The sequence below is a fragment of the Galleria mellonella genome, unplaced genomic scaffold, assembly GCF_026898425.1.
Source record: "Galleria mellonella isolate WM207_F2 unplaced genomic scaffold, CSIRO_AGI_GalMel_v1 utg1267, whole genome shotgun sequence".
NCBI classification, from domain to species: domain Eukaryota; kingdom Metazoa; phylum Arthropoda; class Insecta; order Lepidoptera; family Pyralidae; genus Galleria; species Galleria mellonella.
Genome location: NW_026441987.1, coordinates 1,389,233 through 1,403,511, shown reverse-complemented (window position 1 = coordinate 1,403,511; position 14,279 = coordinate 1,389,233). Strand labels below are relative to the sequence as shown.

The following is a 14,279-nucleotide window of genomic DNA, read 5'->3' as shown; positions in this document are numbered from 1 at the left end:
TTAGTAACACATATCAGTAGTGTTCGCATGTCCACAAGTTAAACGAGACTTGTACAATGAATCTTTTTATACTATTTACATTATTTATGTCAAGTGTTGAAGCTTATAAAGTATTATTAATATACAGTTTGCCTGCAAGGAGTATTGGCATTTTGGGCGAGGGACATCTAAGGAATCTCATAGACTCTGGACATGAGGTAACTTCATCATTTAAGATTGTTTAAAAATTGTAAGATTGATCGAATACTCCCTTGTAGATATAGAAGTTTTCTTATACAAAATATTGTACGATTCTGTTAGTATTAATTTAATATAATGTAACAATTATCTTTGGGGTCTACCATGAAAACAGATTCCGAAGTTTCGAACTTGAATTTCTTATATACAATGAAGTGTTCGTTCACAGAGAAATCAGACCTGTTCTCGTAGAAGAAAATTTATGTTTTATATGTCATAAACCCCACTATAAAATATTCGAACGGGAGAAATTGTAATATTTTGTCAACATATCTTTCGTTATTTCAACATCAAATTCTTGTTTTGTTTGGCTTGGAATTTCTTGGAATTTCCATTAATCTCATATATATCCCTCTTCATCTTTGAAATTTTATAAAAATGTTCATAGTAGGTACATTTGGCTTAACCAAATTTTCATGCATTCAAATAATAAAATTCTTTTTGAATGGATGATAATGGAATGGTAATCATGTTTGCTCTAACGGTATATGCTGGCGGGGCATCAGTGAGGAATGATAGGTGAGAATGAAAAAGCAGGTCAGTTAGTCCATCATGATGAGTACACCTGGAGCTCAGCACGATACTTTCAAGTATTGTACTATTGATTATAACATGTAATTTTATATCTGATAAATTTTAATTTTGCTGTTCCTATTCCAATTATTTGGGGACACTGCAGTTGCAGAGGGGATACTGGTCAGAAAATGCAGTGGCTCGGGAAGCCGGACTCGCATACTCGTGTGCTCTTACTGTAGAATTAGATAGATCACTAAAAGAAAACCCCTGGTATATCAAATACAGTTTTCATTGTACATAACAATCTTGTTTAAAGTATGCATGATAATTATAATAATTTAGTATATAGCATTAGGATATAAGTTTATAATTGTTTAAAAAGCTGTATGTACAATGAGCGCAAAGCTGCAGACAAACTGCAATGCAGTTTCGCAGCACTAAGTATATATACTGTGTATGTAACTGTTAACTTGAAATAAATAAAAATAAAAAAATATCATAGCATATTTAATTGGCGATTGCAAATTTGTGCAGGTGACGTATATAACTGTTTATCCACTGAAGAACCATAAATATGGGAATAAACTTCAACAAATCGATGTCAGCGATAACGTAAAATCATTACCAGGTAAAAATATTTAACTTATTTGATAATAGAAGCAGTGATACATACTCTTTTTTGTTCTATAATATTAGCCAATCTTCTTAAGTTATTAAAATACTTAGAACTTACAAACACACTGACTGCCCACGTGATAGGACATGGTAATCGTCATCTGTAAACATGAACAGTACCATGAACACTATAGAATGTTGAACAGCATCCATGGTAGTTCCCATACAATGCGAATCCTGAGGACTATGGAGTTGTCTGTACCTTATAACTTCATTGTCATATCCCACATTCTATGATTTCCATAGTCGTAGATAGGACGCATTATATAATCCTGTGTATTTGGTTTTGGCTCAAATTAAATCAGAATATATCTTTTGAGGGGGTGGTAATTGGTGGCCGAATATTGCATGTCTTGCTTTAGTTTGTTAGTATTATATATATTGTAATATTAATTAATCACATTATGGAATGCAATAAGGAATACTGTACTTATACAATTGTATCGTTGTGTTTGTAAATTGTCTTGCTTATTTCCTATATTGTATAATGCAAATAAATTATACTCATTCATTCATTCATTCAATAAGAAATATATACGACTATAGTAGTACATTCATTCAATACGAAATATAGACGAATATAGTGTATTACCAAGGAATATATATTTTGTTGCATTTAATAATATATATTATTAAATAATGTAACAAAAAATATTTTAAAAGAAAAGTTGTAAAATTCTGTATGGATTTGTTTTAGACTTGGTTTGGTTGGTAGATCTTGTCCATAATGTATAGTGATGATTGTGGATCCACTGTCTAACCAAGTGGTTAATAAATGCTATATTTCTGGTACATATATAAAGAAGTACCATATATGTTTATAGCTAGGAGTATGCATATACCGTTATGTACAAGAGCATAGAGCTGCATACAAACTGCAAAACAGTTTCGAGGCACTACGAATATGTCTTGTTTACTTTGTCTGTTTACTTCAAATAAATAAATTAATAATAAACTGTGTTTAAAATTATGTACGCAACAAGAGATGTATGTAAGAATAAAGGTATGTAGAGATTTGTCTTAGATTCGATTAGTCGGCTTGAAGGGTGGGATATGGCAGTGAATTTACAGGGTACAGAGGAATAACACTTGAGTACTCAGGAATGGCAACGCATGGGGGATATCATGGGCGAAACTGTATACTGTTATGTCCATGGTACTGCTCATGTATATTACCACTTTTCATCAGGTGGGCCGTTAGCTTATTTGCCATTCTAAGTTGAATAAAGTCAAAGAACATAGATATTAGTATAAACTAATTTCCACAGATAATGGTATTATGGATATTGGAGCTATTATGCATAATGGTGTGCCGATGAATGATGTTGGTACTCTTCAAGAAATTTCTGTACATAATGCTATTCTTACCTTCGAGAATGAGAATGTGAGAAAGCTTATAAATGATCCCAATGTACGTTTCGACGTGGTCATATCAGATTTGTATGAAACTGAAGTTTACGCCGCGTAAGTATTACGAATAATTCTTTATATAAAAAAAAAAACAATGTTTTAGTATATATAAAGATCTCTGTGGTGCAGTGGTAAGTGTATCGCTCTATATAAATGAGGTCTTGGATTTGATTGTCAATTGAAGGGGTCGGATCAATTTAGAAAAGAAATTATTCTAAATTGGCTTGGTTTCTACAAATGCTTGTTGCTTGGTTCCTTGTAATACTAATCCTAGCTTGTGATCCAGGCAATTGGTATGATTGTGCACTTGTTATTATTGTATGTATAAGTTGTTTTATTTTAATTCATAGTATCTATAAGCTTTGCTTAGTTTGTGACTAAAAGGAAGGACTATGAAGTGTGGGATATTGTAATAATATTACAGCGTACAGAGAAATAACACCTAAATCCTCAGGAATAGTAACGCATGGGGAGTATCATGGGCGAAACAGTATACTCTGTTATGTCCATGGTACTGTTCATGTTGAGGGTTATCACTTTCCATCAACTTGTTTGCCATTCTAAGTTGCATAAAAAAAGCTAATTGTGCCGTTGTGATAAATACAACACTTTTTCTTAAGCACATTTAAATGTAGAAATGTCTTTCTCTCTCTCTGTCTCTTTTTCTCTAGTAATTATGGTAACATACTTTGTGCTAGTCTAAGTATTACGATATTGACTTAACCTTGACTTCCTTAATCATTATTTTAACACACATGTATAATATTCACATTACAGTAGATACTGTAAATGTAAGAAATTTATGTTGTGTATGATACATATTTACACAGTCATCGTGAAAAGTACAGATATTTGATTCAGGTAGAATATATAACTGAATTACGTGATTCCCGTATGGTCCCGGCATAGAACAGGGTATGTGGGTGGCTTACAAATTGTGTGCGCGAATAAATATTTGAATTAAAAGTAATTTTTTCATTAGAAACCTTATAAGATTAAACATGTCTGCTCTGTTTTGATCACTAATATTATGGTTTTCTAGATTTGCAGCATTATACAACTGTCCGATGATATGGAGTTATTCTATGGGAGCTCAATCGTCGGTATTGCAGCTGATTGATCAACCAACTAATCCTGCTTATACTGTTGATTATTTATCTTCAAACACCCTGCCTCTCTCCTTCCAGCAAAGAGTTGAAGAGTTATGGGCGTCGATAAAATGGAATGTTATGAAGAGGTAATTATTTTAAATTAACTACCTGTGACTAATTTATTTAGAAATAATCACAATTGTTTAGAAAAAAAAAAACAAACAGTGGCTTCAATGTAGAAAACATAGATGAATAATGAGATATTTCATAGACACATTAGATTGATAATATATTGATTCAGGATGCGAAATCACGTATTTAGACATACGTATATATATATATATATATATATATATGTATATATGTATGTATATATATATATATATATATATATACACTTTGAAACGCTGAAACTTTATTTTTAAATCAAACTATGTATTATTTAAGTTTTATCTTTATTTATAGCAATTTGTACACTCAAAAATAAAACTGTAGTTTTCTTTCAGCCTCTTAGAGGTTGACTGTAAGAGATCCCTCTGTGGGATAAGTCCGCTATTGTATATCCAAAACTTATTGTATGTACAATAAAGATGTTACAATATAATACAAAAAGATTTGTTTCTACTGTGCCTTTATAAAAATTTGAAAATTATACAAATGTTTTATTTAAATTACATCTACAAAATGAGTATTTTATAACTAGATATTATAAGCAACTTCCTATGTCTGGATTTAAAAAGTAGATAATAACTTCTAGATGGTCTATAAATATTAAATATGTACTAGATTTTAAGTATAGTTAGTTAGTTCAGGAATAGAAATATTAAAATCATATCCAATTTGATACAGTACTTTTAGTGTAATTAAAATAGACGGGCAAATATATAAAGGAAAAAAGTTTTAAAAATTCTTAATTTGACTGCTATTGCATTTAATACTTTCTAAATACCTTCTATGTACCCACATCATGTAGTTGAAATTTTATTATATTAACGAGATTGTAACTATCTGTCTGTTGAGAAATATTTGCACCTTGTTATTTACGTGTTCTCTTTTCATATTGTCGGATCAGTAATCTGTGTAATGTACGCTTAAATTTACAGATTTTTCCTTATACCAAAAGAGGAGGCCGCTTATGAGAAATATTTTGGCCCGGTTTTAGCGAAACGCGGCAGGAGATTGCCTAATTACAAGGAATTAATATACAATGCCTCTTTAATATTTGGTAACGAACACCACGCCGTTGGAAACTTGCCAAGCACTCCACAGAACTTTAAGTTTATCGGAGGCTATCATATTGAATCTCCAGCGAAACCGCTGCCTAAAGTAAGTTTTTAGTAGTTCGGTTCAGTTCATAAAGAAGAATGTTATAATCAAGATTAGGTTCGATTGGAAATGTTTGATTTCATCTCTTTATCTAATCCAATTTTGTTTTATTTTAATTTAAATGATATTATAAATGTTTATGTTAAAATAATTACAGGAACTACAAACTTTAATGGACAATGCAAAAGATGGCGTTATATACTTTAGCATGGGATCCATATGGCAGAGTAAGGACATTCCGAATGATGTGACAGAGGGACTTCTTAAAGTCTTCGGGGAGTTGAAGCAGACTGTTATATGGAAATATGAGGCAAATTTGCAGAATTTACCTAAAAATGTACATATACTGAAGTGGGCTCCTCAGCAAAGTATACTAGGTACCAATTTAAATTGTTATCCTACTTATATATATATATATATATATATATATATATATATATATATATATATATATATATATATATATATATATATATATATAATATAACGTAACATCAAGCGCCCGCTCCATATTTGAGTCGGGGCCCGCAAGCCGGTACGGGCTATCGCCGTTGGGACTTGGTGGACTACAAAAGGGAACCCGGATCCTCAAGATTATGGCGCGGCGAGGAATGCCGTGGTGGTTTTAGCCGGTAGGAGTCCGGCAGTACCTATACGACTTCCCCGGGGCGTTTGGGTCTGCATGATGCATTTCTCCACGAAAAAAAAGGCATACATACTGATTAACAACTTCCAGCGTAGTGTTCTCTATATATAACCAGTATAGGTGTGACATGGACGCTAGATATGATTCCGTCTTGTGCATTTTAAGACCTACTTGTTGAGAAGTACCACTGAGATCATTGAACATAGTGTTCAAATAGTCCACGGATTTCGCTTTGATTACTATGTCATTGGCAAATCGAAGGTGAGTGATATATTTCCCATATCTTTTCCAGTCCAAAGGTTTGAAAAAAATCTTCCAATGCAGCTGTAAAGAGTTTCGGGGATATGACGTCACCCTGTCTTACACCATTCTGCACTGAAATGGGTTTCGTACTCTGGTTCTATACCCGGATAGACGTCTTAATCTTACTGTACCTACACTTCGACTCTTCGATATTACCTATAGTCAATCTGATACCGCTGGAGGGACTGTAGTACCGTTAGTGTCTCGATCTATTTGTATTTAGGATGGATAAAATATAGGCTACTTTTATTCTAGTCTATCAATATATCCTAGTCACACGGACAAAGTCGTAGGTCTGGTTATTATGTAAGCTGATAAATAAATCAAGTTGTTACTGTGTGTTTTTGTATTCAAAATCATTACTAGCTTGTATTTATATTTCTCTTGAAGCTGAGACAAGGTCAGTGATAAACATGCTAAAAGCTATTATAACGATACCGGATGTCTACTTGAGTAATATTATTTAATACGAAATTTCTGTGTTAACGATTAATCGTTGAGACGTATTGTAGATTGAATTGATATTATGTAAAAATGACCCACAGAAAAAGCTGATTCACACTATTGAGTATTGTACGAGTATCATTAAAATGATCATAGAATGTATTTGTAATCTCAGTCTAAGCGTAACAATTACGGACTAAAATGAAAATTCAATCCATAAAAGTTTAGCTTCCAAATTTTAATTCTATTAAGAGTGTGGCGTATTACTGACCATCATAATATGCCTCTTATATTTTTCTACAAATTTCCTATTATCTTTTGTTTCACATTTCTGTCTTTGATGGTCTTTAGGTTTTTCTACCGTATAGAATGTCTACCTTGTAGATGTGATAAAAGAATTACAATATCAAGCATTTTAATTATCAACCCGTTTCTCTTAATTGGTGACCTCGAGTCGTTGAATCCGAGACACTGGATACTAACTAAATTGGATATACAGTTATATCATCAAATTAGCCTTTAACTGTCCACTGTTAAACATAAGCCTCCCCCTTGGGAGCTTTTGCCAGTAGTTGCCAAGCTTGGCAGGCGGATTGGCAACCGCAGTCAGGCTTTAGAGAGATGTTTTAAAAGGAACGCCCATCCCTTAGTCGGTTCTTACGACACCCTCGGGAAAGGAAGGGATGGCCTATTCTATGCCGGGAGCACACGGTCAGAAGCTTTATATAGGAGGTTATAGGATATATTAGGAGGTTATATACTCACTTATTATTTGGTACCAGCAAAACCTATTTTAATACGAATCAGTAAAATTACTTCGACGTACCTATAACAATCGACACAACGTGTCTACAATTTTTCGTCGTTATTACCAAGTTAATCCATACGTGTGGTGCTGTGGATTATCTGTCTACCATCTTCGAAAATACGCGGCGTCTATCGGTGCAGTTTGAAGGAAAGTGGTAACCGTCGCCTATAGACATGAGCAGTACCATGGACATAACAGAGTATTTTGTTTCGCCCATAATACCCCCCATGCGTTGCCATTCCTGAGGACTCAGGTGTTATTCGTCCGTACCCAGTAAATTCACGCCATATTCCACCCTTCAAACCGAAATACAGCCATGCAAACACAACTGCTTTACGGTTGAAACACGAATGGGACAGAGGTACTCAAGCCATCGACTTTTGTATAAAGTCTCTCTCTGGTATTTTTTATAATAAAACTCTGTAAATATGAGCAATGATACGATTACGTCTCCTATCGCGTAGATATGTAAGATATCGGTACGTAAGGTGGAGAATCTCCTAACAAACCCGCTTGGTGAAGACCAGTATCAGGCACTTAAAACTACACTTATTAGTAGACTCTCTTGCATTGAACAAAAGTGCCTTAACTAATTACTCAGCGATAAGAAACTGGCTCCCTGAAAATGGCAAGGCTTAAGCCTTCCCAATTTCTTGCTGGTTCGTCCCTACGCGATGATTCGTTATTACAACAACTTTGATTACGTCGCATACCTGAAAACGTGCAAGCAATCCTTGCTACACAAACAGATCTACCATTAGCAAAATTGGCTGATTAAGCTCATAAAATTCTCCTCGTCACCCTTCGTGCAGTCAACGTTTCCACTACAGTTATCGAATAGTTCTCTTCTTTTCTGTTCGTCAATTATACAATACAATATATGATATACTGCTTAAGCTAAAAGTTTAAGACTTATGATGGATAGTACATTGTCGTCGACCTCTCATATTAATGACATTAGTAGACGGATCTACTTTTCATATCACTCTCTCAAATATCTCCTTTACTTTCTCCCTTTCAATATCAAAATTATGTTGCTCAATCTGTTCTACTCTCTATTCTGGATTATGCCGATGTCTGTTTCTTAGATGTGACCGAGGAGCTGCTAAACAAGCTTGCGCGGTTACAAAATTTAGCAATAAGGTTTATTTTCAGCTTACAAAAATATGATCATATCTCGAAATACCTCGCTCGTTTAAAGTGGCTCCCAATCCGACAGCGTCATAAGACACATGTCCTAGCGGTCCTATATAATATCCTTAATGATCCCAATTCTCCTTCCTACCTTCGTTCCCGGTTCTAATTTTTACTTCCTCCTTCTAGACCTAGACGTCTTTGCTTAAACCAATTCAGGGTACTGAAGCTTCCCAACTGTAAAACTCATTTTATGGGCAATTCATTTGCATTAATAATTTGTATTTCGTGCTGCACAGCTGTGGAATAAACTTCCTGTGTGTATTCAGAATAGCCCGTCTAGCGGTTCTTTCAAGAAAAGTTTAAAATTATTTTATTTTTCCAATTCTCACGACTTCTTATGCCACTGTGTTAGGTTGACTGGAAGAAATCTCTTTTAGGGATAAGTTCGCTTTTGCTAACATTCGTGCAATAAAGAATATATATATGTATGTCGGAAAATTGAGAAAGACATTTTATTGACATACTTCTTTGAGTTCTTTTCTAGTTGAATATTTTGTAATAGAAATGTAATATAAAAAAAAATTGGATGGAGGAAGAACCGAAATAAATTAAAAATATTGACTGATATATATGACAATTAGATAATTTGTGATAAAAAAGTAGATATGCTATTGACTATAATTTCTAATGGGATAGACAAAAGTATTTTTATGGGATGAAAATGAAATACTATCGATATATGTCGACGAGTTGATAATCCGTCAGCATATATCTACACTTACACCAATGAAAGAAAGGAAAAGAAAGTAAAGATAATGTCATATTGATATTGAGATAACTGAAAAGGTATATTGCTCGCAACGGAGCTGCTAGCTAGAGGCATTTGTCGATATTTGTTATTGTAGTGAACATAACACTCGGCATGCCCGCATTTCCTTGAGTATTTTTAAATTTAACGTGATAGGTATAAATTATAATTGGGTTCATCTATATTTTTCATCACTGGAGATTTAGTCAGAAATTTAGATTGACATACAAACTTTTTGGTGTCTAATCGACACCAAAAAGTTTGTATGTCCGACATTTGAACTAACGATATCAGCCATTGGACCAAAATGTTTTAAAAATGCTTCTAAAATGCTTTCAAAATGGAGGATTAAATTAAAGTAAAATTATTTTAAGTAAAAAAAAAAAATCGAATTAATATTCAAAATCTGATTAAAAATTCTTAATAATGTTTATTTTCATTTTCCCCTATATACTAATAATACAAATATTAATTAATTTTGTTTCCAGCCCATCCAAACTGTTTGGTCTTCATATCTCACGGTGGTTTGCTGTCATCCACTGAAGCCATACACTTTGGTGTGCCAACAATAGGCGTGCCAATATTCGCTGATCAATTCCTCAATGTAAACAGGGCTGTAACAAAAGGCTATGCTATCTATGTCCCATTGACTATCAACTTGCCGCGTGATTTGAAACCAGCTATTGAGACCATGTTGAGTGATTCGGGGTAAGTTTTCTTTATAGAACTTTGTATCACAAAACCTGTCAAATTGTTACTGTAGCTTCTAGAATACCGGTATAACGATACCCATGGCAAACATGACGCGTTACCATTCTTGAGAGCTAAGGTAGTATGTCTTTGTACTCAGTATTCACCCAACACAGTGTAGGACGACCTCCCACTAGATGGAGTGACGGCCTTAAATGCATTGCAGGGTGTCAGTGGATGTAGGTGGCTCAGGATCCTTCCTTATGATAGTGTATGGGGGAGGCCTATGTTCCGCAGTGGACAGATAATGGCCGAGATGATGATGATGATGATGATTCATCCTTTAAACTGAAAAAAAGGTTTCACAGCAGAAATACGAGTAGGAGACTATTCTTGCAGACGACTTTTGCAAGAACACTCTCTCTAGTACCTGTTGTTTCATATCGGGTACTAGCTTTTATCCACGTTTACGTACGCATAGTTTTTAGAAGTTTGAGCCAATTCATTATTATTATTATCATATCAGCCCTTTACTGACCACTGCTGAATAGAGGCCTTCCCTTTGGGGAGTTTTGCCAAACGTTGCCGCGATTGGCAGGCGGGTTGGCAATCGTATTTAGGAATCGTGATGTTTTAATAGGAACGCTGCTACCCATGACTTGAATATAGGGGTTGATATTTCGCTATATAAAGAATCTATCTGCAAACTTTCAAGGTTTCAGATTCAGCGGTTTGGGCTGCCCGTTGATATATGGGTCAATCAGTCAATCGCTCAGCATAATTTTTTATACATATAGAATTTTTAATTAGTAATTTATAAATATGCTACAGCAATAAAATAAGGTAATGGAAAATGGCTACTTTATGTATGTATAAAGAATTTAAACAAGATATTACAGAATAAAATTGTTAGCACAAGTTCGGTACTCTCCATGCAAAGCTGATAATAGTTAAAGAGAGAAAGAGACAGCTGATCTTTTAATTCGTATTTGTATATGCAGGTACAGAAGGAAAGCATGGGAGCTCAGTAAAATATATCACGACCGGCCGGTATCCCCTGGGGCGGAGGTGGTGCACTGGGTTGAACACGTGATACGTACAGGTGGCGCTCCGCACCTCCGTTCGCCAGCGCTACATGTGCCATTCTACCAGAAGTTCTACCTGGACCTAGCTGCCGTTCTCATTGTATCATTTTATATATTAATACTGGCAATTAAATCAATATTCTGTAAATCATTTAAGACTAAACAAAGAAGTGACAGTAAGAAAACGAAAAGGAATTGATTGTAAATTTGCTTTTTTTTAATAGATTTTTTTTAATAGTTTTTGCTTTATTTGTTTTATTTTTGTTTTGGTGGTTTTTATTCTGTTTAGATGGTAATATGGTTTATTTGGAATATTTTTAAATATTGTTTCATAAAAAGTCTAATTTCAATATTGAAAAAAGAATGGCCACGATAATGGAAGGAAGAATTTTAAAAAATCAATAATTAGCTTTAATAGGCAAATTTTTTATATCTTAGACTATATTATTGTCATTTTCGTAGTGATCTTTATTTTTTATTTAAATAATATGTGCCGTGTAGTACCAATATAGAATGGGCCACCCCTTTCGCGTTGGTGTCAGTTAGTCCATCGTGATAAATTTTCTGGAATAAATCGCAATGATTTTTTAATGACGTTTGAATAAGAGAAAAAAGATATGAATAGCCCATTATCACAGACTTCTGTCTGTAATGCCATAAATGTACCTGCATTAACATAAAACGAGAGATAGAGGCACAGATAGGCATATATGACTTTAACACACCATACAGTGATGACAAACATATATATATATGTACTATCTCTACTGTCCACTGCTGAACATATGCCTTCCCCATAAGGGGAGTTTTGCCAGTAGTTGCCACGCAGTAGTTGGCAGGCGGGTTTGGAATCGCAGGTTTAGAGATGTTTTAAGAGGGACACTGCTGCCCTCTCGCCCGCCGTATATACCATATACGTATATAAACAGTTTCTTTTTGTTAGATCTTTACTTATATACTATTTAATGAAACTATTATTGTTGTTAAATATTTACATTAGATTAGAGTTCTGCAATTTGGAATTTCACAATCAATTAAACATTTGTGAAATAATGGTGTAAGGAATAAGATAAATTGTGTGGTTCGCTAACTCTACAGTGGATATTATAGCTATAGACAGAATGATGAAATTATGTGTTTAAAATTGAAAATTTAGTTTCTTAGTTTAACAATAAGGATAAGCAAGCTGAAGTAGGAATGGGCTGGTCACATAGCTTAAAAAACCGACAACCAATGTGGAAGAAAGGTTCTTGAGTGACGACTCTGGGCAAATGCAATGTAAAATGATTCTCTCTAGATGGAGTGACGACATCAAATGCATTTGCACGGACTCTTTGGATGCAGGTGGCTCAGGACCGTTCCTTAAGACAGTCTATATGGAAGAGGGGAAGGGATTGTTAGTAATGCGGATTATCAGTCCTTTTGCTAGCAACATACCTTATCAAGTCGATCTCCACGTGGATCCCCCTGGAAACCATCGTGATGAATTGTAGGTGTATTCATCACGGTGGGCTAACTAAACTTCCCTTTCATCCTCACCTACATGTTATCCCTCACTGGTGCCCCGCCAGTGTAAACCGTTAGCGCAAGCGGGGTTACCATTTCATTATCATCCATTGAAAAAGTCTATGGGGGAGGCCTATGTTTTGCAGTGGACAGATAATAGCTGATATGGTGACGATGATGATGAATTATTGATATAAACACACTTATAGTAATCATTTAAAATATTTTAAATGTGAAAGTGAGTTTTTTTTTATACAACTTAGAATGGCAAACAAGCTGACGGCTCATCTGATGGAAAGTAGTAACCGTCGCCTATACACATGAGCAGTACCATGGACATAACAGACAACATGACAAAGAACTGTTTCGTCCATGGTACCCCCCATACGGTGCCATTCTTGAGGACTCAGGTGTTATTCCTCCTTACCCTGTAAACTCACGCCATATCCCTCTTCAAACCGAAACACAGCCATGCAAACACAACTGCTTCACGGTAGAAACACGAATGGGACAGAGGTACCCAAGCAATCGACTTTTGTACAAAGTTTTCTTTCCAACATGGAGCCCACGCCCCACAGGGGTAAAATTTGATAGTTAAGCCCCCCTTAACTATCAAATGGTCCCCCTGTTGGGTAATTTGAAAATGGACTCGAAGCGATTTTAACCCTTTTACTCCGGGCCATTTACATGCAATACTACGAGTAGATATGGGTGCCAAATTTAACAAAAAAAGTAAATAGAAAAAAAGTTTACTTTTTATTTTAAATTTTATTTTATTTAGATAATTATCTCTTAATATTGGCGTTTGTCGATCAGTTGCCAATCAATTGTTAATCAGTTTCAATATACGGCCACTAGCAATCTCGTTATATCAATTCATCCTGCAACAATAGGTAAACAAAGTTATTATTTTTTAAATAAATAGGTTATCAATACTGCACTAAGTGTGTACAGAAAATAAACAACTACTTATAATTAAATTGAACTTTATCGTAATAATTATAAAAGTTAAAAAATATCATAAAGAAACGTGTATTTAAATGATAACAGTGGCTGTAATGAGTGTAAATTATAATGCGTTACAATACTTTTTAAATTGTATGGTCTACAACAAAAGTTGTAATGCGTTTATATTAATTTAGCTTTTACCCGCGACTTCGTCCACGTGATCGGGATATGTTTACTGAAAGGGATAAAAAGTAGTTTACTCCTATCTAGATCCAATATAGTTTGTTTATACCAAATTTTATTGTGATTGGTTAAGTCGTTAAGGTGTTATAAGGTAACAAACAAACTTACTTTTAGATTTATAATATCAGTAAGGATGGTATATCTGTTTGTATTGGTGTGAGGGTTTTTCAGTATGAAACGAAATTCTTTGACTAATTTTTAGGTTTCCGTACCACAACGGTACAAAGGCATAGCTGAGATGCAACTATCGTCCATTTGTTCATCCGTCTGTTACAGCTTTATTTACAGCAGTTACAAATGATATAGATTAAAAAATTGGAACCGTTTTAGATATCGTTGGCTCGTACAAATTGCAAAATAACTGAAAATATTTTTATTTTTTTTGATAGGGGGTCTAAGAAGTGAA

At 34.3% G+C, this 14,279-nt stretch overlaps 1 protein-coding gene across 1 annotated transcript; it reads left to right on the top strand.

Moving 5' to 3' along the window:
- LOC128201927 (UDP-glucosyltransferase 2-like) lies at positions 1-11,420 on the top strand. The gene is made up of 8 exons (XM_052900355.1): positions 1-197; positions 1,288-1,381; positions 2,697-2,892; positions 3,881-4,075; positions 5,033-5,255; positions 5,413-5,632; positions 9,890-10,109; positions 11,093-11,420. The coding sequence occupies exons 1-8, from the start codon at positions 57-59 to the stop codon at positions 11,373-11,375; spliced, it is 1,572 nt and encodes a 523-aa protein (XP_052756315.1). The 5' UTR covers positions 1-56; the 3' UTR covers positions 11,376-11,420.
- Positions 11,421-14,279: the final 2,859 nt, after the last annotated feature.

Excerpts from the sequence above, each read along its gene's own strand:
- LOC128201927 (XM_052900355.1), top strand. The coding sequence starts at position 57 with ATGAATCTTTTTATACTATTTACATTATTTATGTCAAGTGTTGAAGCT. Across the intron at positions 1,382-2,696 it reads TAACGTAAAATCATTACCAG|ATAATGGTATTATGGATATT; the intron begins GTAAAAATATTT and ends TAATTTCCACAG. Across the intron at positions 5,633-9,889 it reads TCCTCAGCAAAGTATACTAG|CCCATCCAAACTGTTTGGTC; the intron begins GTACCAATTTAA and ends TTTTGTTTCCAG.